Source organism: Penaeus vannamei, chromosome 27 (assembly GCF_042767895.1).
Source record: "Penaeus vannamei isolate JL-2024 chromosome 27, ASM4276789v1, whole genome shotgun sequence".
NCBI classification, from domain to species: Eukaryota; Metazoa; Arthropoda; class Malacostraca; order Decapoda; family Penaeidae; genus Penaeus; species Penaeus vannamei.
The window spans coordinates 4,612,630-4,618,006 of record NC_091575.1 but is presented as its reverse complement, the minus strand read 5'-3'; the positions used below and the strand labels follow the sequence as shown (position 1 = coordinate 4,618,006).

The following is a 5,377-nucleotide window of genomic DNA, read 5'->3' as shown; positions in this document are numbered from 1 at the left end:
GGAGGAGGAGTCCGGACTGGAGGAAGCCTCGGAGGAGCTCGCCCAGGAGGATGAGTCCGGTTGGAGGAAGCCTCGGAGGAGGAGTCCGGACTGAAGGAAGCCGCCGCCGAGCCCCTGGAGGAGTTTGACACCGCCGGCGGGAACGTTGGGCTTTTTTCTAGCAGTTGTGCCAGGTTGAACCCCCTGGAGGACGTCGATCCGTAGGGTCTCCGTAGGGAACTCAATGCAATTCAGCATGACCTTTCACAATTAGCTAAACTCGAATAGGAGAAGCTGGGACAGTTGAGAAAGGTCATGCAGAAATTGCATTGGTTCACGAAATGACCTGTTCCTCCTGTGACACAGCGTGGAAATTTTCGTGGTATATATATTATGACTATTAAAGCATGATCAATGTAATAATAGAATTTCATCACAATTATTGATTAATATTTGATAATAATAATAATAATTGATATTTGATAATAATAATGATAACACACACACACATATATTACAAAGAACACTAAAAAACAAAAACAATAACCCATTGAACTTCCAGGCTCTGGCCAAATGGAAAGAAAGCAACATCGCCACCACAAACAAGACTTATTCACTGCATTTCATTAATTTCGGGCCTTCTCTTCGCTTTGTTGGGCTGACTTTTACTAAAGGAACTGTATATCAATGTAATAATTTCTCACAATCAGTCTATACCCACTCAAACTTTTTTTTAAATCCCTCCCTCTCCGCCCCATCTCTCTCTCTCTCTTCCTCCTTATCCTCCACTTCCCTCACTTCCTCCTCTTATTCCACCTCCTCCAACCCAAACTTCCCCTCCATCCACCATCTCGTCACCTTCCTCTACCTCCCCTACCTCTTTCTCCACCTCTCCTCCTCCTTTCCCCTCCATCCCTCACCTCTTCCATCCTCCTACTATGCCTCCTCTTCCTCCTCTCCCATCCTCCTTCTATGCCTCCTCTTCCATCCTCCTACTATGCCTCCTCTTCCTCCCCTCCCATCCTCCTCCTATGCCTCCTCTCCCATCCTCCTCCTACGCCTCCTCTTCCTTCCTCCTCCTATGCCTCCTTTCCCCCCTCCACCCCTCACCTCCTCCATCCTCCTCTTATGCCTCCTCCTCTTCCACACACATTAACAGGACACCTCTTCTCGCGAGGTAAACACAGCTTCAAAAATTCTACTGCGAGCATCTCTTCCATTTAAGGCGTGAGAAATGTACACCACACGCCTTTCGCTGCTACTATTACGTATGATTTAAAGAAGCCTCGCACACGCCCACGCTGCTGCCGTGTGATAAAATTAATCGAGGTGAGGCCGAAGGAAAGAGAGAGAGAGAGGGAGGGAGGGAGGGAGGGAGAGAGAGAGAAGGAGGGAGGGAGAGAGAGAGAAGGAGGGAGGGAGAGATAGAGATAGAGAGATAGAGAGAGAGAGAGAGAGAGAGAGAGAGAGGGGGGGGGGGAGGGAGGGAGGGAGGGAAGGAGGAAGTCGCCGAAGAGCCCGAGAAGGAGACCCAGGAAGCTGAAGAGCCCGAGAAGGAGACCAAGGAAGTCGCCGAAGAGCCCGAGAAGGAGACCCAGGAAGTCGCCCGTGAGCCCGAGAAGGAGACCCAGCAAGGCGCCGAAGAGCCCCAGAAGGAGACCCAGGATGTCGCCCAGAAGTCCGAGAAGGAAGTCGCCGGAGCCCGACAAGGAGACCCAGGAAGTCGCCGAAGAGCCCGAGAAGGAGACCCAGGAAGTCGCCCTTGAGCCCGAGAAGGAGACCCAGGAAGTCGCCGCAGAGCCCGAGAAGTAGATCCAGGAAGTCGCCAGGGAGCTCGAGAAGAAGTACCAGGAAATCGCACTCGAGCCCGAGAAGGAGACCAAGGAATTCGCTAAGGAGCCCGAGAAGGAGAACCAGGAAATCGCCCTCGAGCCCGAAATGGAGACCCAGGAAGTCGCCGAAGAGCCCGAAAAGGAGACCAAGGAAGTCGCCGAAGAACCCGAGAAGAAGACCGCGGAAGTCGCCCAGGAGCCCGAGAAGGAGACCCAGGAAGTCGCCGAAGAGCCCGAGAAGGAGACCCAGGAAGTCGCTGAAGAGCCCCAGAAGGAGACCCAGGAAGTCGCCGCAGAGCCCGAGAAGTAGATCCAGGAAGTCGCCAAGGAGCTCGAGAAGAAGTACCAGGAAATCGCACTCGAGCCCGAGAAGGAGACCAAGGAATTCGCTAAGGAGCCCGAGAAGGAAAACCAGGAAATCGCCCTCGAGCCCGAAATGGAGACCCAGGAAGTCGCCGAAGAGCCCGAAAAGGAGACCAAGGAAGTCGCCGAAGACCCCGGAAGTCGCCCAGGAGCCCGAGAAGGAGACCCAGGAAGTCGCCGAATAGCCCGAGCAGGAGACCCTGGTAGTCGCCGAAGAGCCCGAGAATGAGACCCGGGAATTCGCCCAGGAGCCCAAGAAGGACACCCAGGAAGTCGCCGAAGAGCCCGAAAAGGAGACCCAGGAAGTCATCCAAGAGCCCGAGAAGGAGACCCAGGGAGTCATCCAAGAGCCCGAGAAGGAGACCCAGGAAGTCGCCCTTGAGCCCGAGAAGGAGGCCGAGGAATTCGCTAAGGAGCCCGAGAAGGAGACCCGGGAAGTCGCCCTCGACCCCGAGAAGGAGACCCAGGAATTCGCCCAGGAGCCCGAGAAGGAGTCCCAGAAAGTAACCGAGGAGCCCGAGAAGGAGACCCAGGAAATCGCCCACGAGCACGAGAAGGAGACCCAGGAAGTCGCCGAAGAGCCCGAGAAGGAGAACCAGGAAGGCGCCCTCGAGCCCGAGAAGGAGACCCAGGAAGTCGCCCAGGAGTCCGAGAAGGAGACCCAGGAAGTCATCCAAGAGCCCGAGAAGGAGACCCAGGAAGTCGCCCTTGAGCCCGAGAAGGAGGCCGAGGAATTCGCTAAGGAGCCCGAGAAGGAGACCCGGGAAGTCGCCCTCGACCCCGAGAAGGAGACCCAGGAATTCGCCCAGGAGCCCGAGAAGGAGACCCAGAAATTAACCGAGGAGCCCGAGAAGGAGACCCAGGAAATCGCCCACGAGCACGAGAAGGAGACCCAGGAAGTCGCCGAAGAGCCAGAGAAGGAGAACCAGGAAGGCGCCCTCGAGCCCGAGAAGGAGACCCAGGAAGGCGCCCAAGAGCCCAGGCACATAATATATATATATATATATATATATATATATATATATATATATATATATATATATATATATATATATGTATATATATATGTAATGAGCCGAGAAGCCCTCAGGCGCGTATATATATATACATATATAAATGTATATATATATGTATATATATATATATATATATATATATATATATATATATATATATATATTATGTGCCTGGGCTCGTAGAGTCTTACCGAAATGTGGGGTGGGTTCCCGTAGAGTTTTACCGAAATGTGGGTTGGGTTCCCGTAGAGTTTTACCGAAATGTGGGTTGGTTCCCGTAGAGTTTTACCGAAATGTGGGTTGGGTTCCCGTAGAGTTTTACCGAAATGTGGGTTGGGTTCCCGTAGAGTTTTACCGAAATGTGGGTTGGGTTCCCGTAGAGTTTTACCGAAATGTTGGTTGGGTTCCCGTAGAGTTTTACCGAAATGTGGGGTGGGAACCCGTAGAGTTTTAGTGAAATGTGGGTTGGGTTCCCGTAGAGTTCTACCGAAATGTGGGATGGGTTCACGTAAAGTTTTACCGAAGTGTGGGTTGGGTTCCCGTAGAGTTTTACCGAAATGTGGGGTGGGTTCCTGTAGAGTCTTACCGAAGTGTGGGTTGGGTCCCCGTAGAGTTTTACCGAAATGTGGGGTGGGTTTCCGTATAGTTTTACCGAAATGTGGGGTGGGAACCCGTAGAGTTTTAGCGAAATGTGGGGTGGGTTTCCGTAGAGTTTTACCGAAATGTGGGTTTCCATAGAGTTTTACCGAAATGTGGGGTGGGTACCCGTAGAGTTTTACCGAAATGTGGGGTATGTTCCCGTAGAGTCTTACCGAAGTGTGGGTTGGGTTTCCGTAGGGTTTTACCGAAATGTGGGGTGGGTTCCCGTAGAGTTTTACCGAAATGTGGGGTGGGAACCCGTAGAGTTTTAGCGAAATGTGGGTTGGGTTCTCGTGGAGTTTTACCGAAATGTGGGGTGTATATATACTCTACGGGAACCCAACCCACATTTCGGCAAAACTCTACGGGAGCCCAACCCACATTTCGATAAAACTCTACGGGAAACCAACCCACATTTCGGTAAAACTCTACGGGAACCCAACCCACATTTCGGTAGAACTCTACGGGAACCTTACCCACATTTCGGTAAAACTCTACGTGAACCCCAACCCACATTTCGGCAAAACTCTACGGGTACCAACCCCACATTTCGGTAAAACTCTACGGGAACCCACCCCACATTTCGGTAAATCTCTACGGGAATCCACCCCACATTTCGCTAAAACTCTACGGGAACCCACCCCACATTTTGCTAAAACTCTACGGTAACCCAACCCACATTTCGGTAAAACTCTACGGGAACCCAACCCACATTCCGCTAAAACTCTACGGGAACCCACCCCACATTTCGCTAAAACTCTACGGGAGCCCACCCCACATTTCGCTAAAACTCTACGGGATCCCACCCCACATTTCGCTAAAACTCTACGGAAACCCACCCCACATTTCGCTAAAACTCTACGGGAACCCACCCCACATTTCGGTAAAACTCTACGGGAACCCAACCCACATTTCGGTAAAACTCTACGGGAACCCAACCCACATTTCGGTAAAACTCTACGGGAACCCAACCCACACTTCGGTAAAACTCACACGTTCCAACCCCCCAAAACGTATTGACCAATAAACCAACCTAATATATCAATATAAATTGCCGTGACTAGGCGTGCCCTTCGGCAAGCCCCCCAACACCCCCCAGGACACATTCTCTCCACCACGGTATGTACGGCAAGACAGAGCTGCATTCACACCGTAAAATAATAAACCAGATACCTTTATATCCGGAAACGTGAAACTTTCGTTTCTTTGTACTGTTGGTATTGCTTCGATTTTAATCACCTTTTTCGTCCTTTGGAGCTCTTGATGGGCTCAGATATAAAACTGTGATGGTTACTGAAGTCTAATTATTCTTCGATGCCACTGTAAAAGTCTTAAAAAGAACCCAGAATCAACACAACACTGGAAACGCAACATTTCTCACCGGCTTTCAATCTCGAAATGAGCGGCATGGTGAGCTGTCAACCTGTGGCTGGCGCAAGAAAGTGTGAAACACTCGATGCGCAGGATTCGATATGAGGGTATAGATAAATATGAAAATATGCAAATGAAGTATAATGACATTACTAAAAGACTTTAAAGGTATAAATG

General features: G+C 50.9%; 1 protein-coding gene across 1 annotated transcript in view; it reads left to right on the top strand.

The window, feature by feature from the left end:
• Positions 1–1,644: 1,644 nt before the first annotated feature.
• The window catches only part of LOC138866822 (chemotaxis regulatory protein ChePep-like), a 4,176-nt gene continuing 443 nt past the window's right edge, over positions 1,645–5,377 (top strand). The window contains exons 1-3 of the mRNA XM_070140614.1: positions 1,645–1,767; positions 2,122–2,347; positions 2,382–2,743. Of these exons, the coding sequence (XP_069996715.1) occupies positions 1,645–1,767; positions 2,122–2,347; positions 2,382–2,743 (711 nt within the window). The remainder of the gene's footprint in view (positions 1,768–2,121; positions 2,348–2,381; positions 2,744–5,377) is intronic.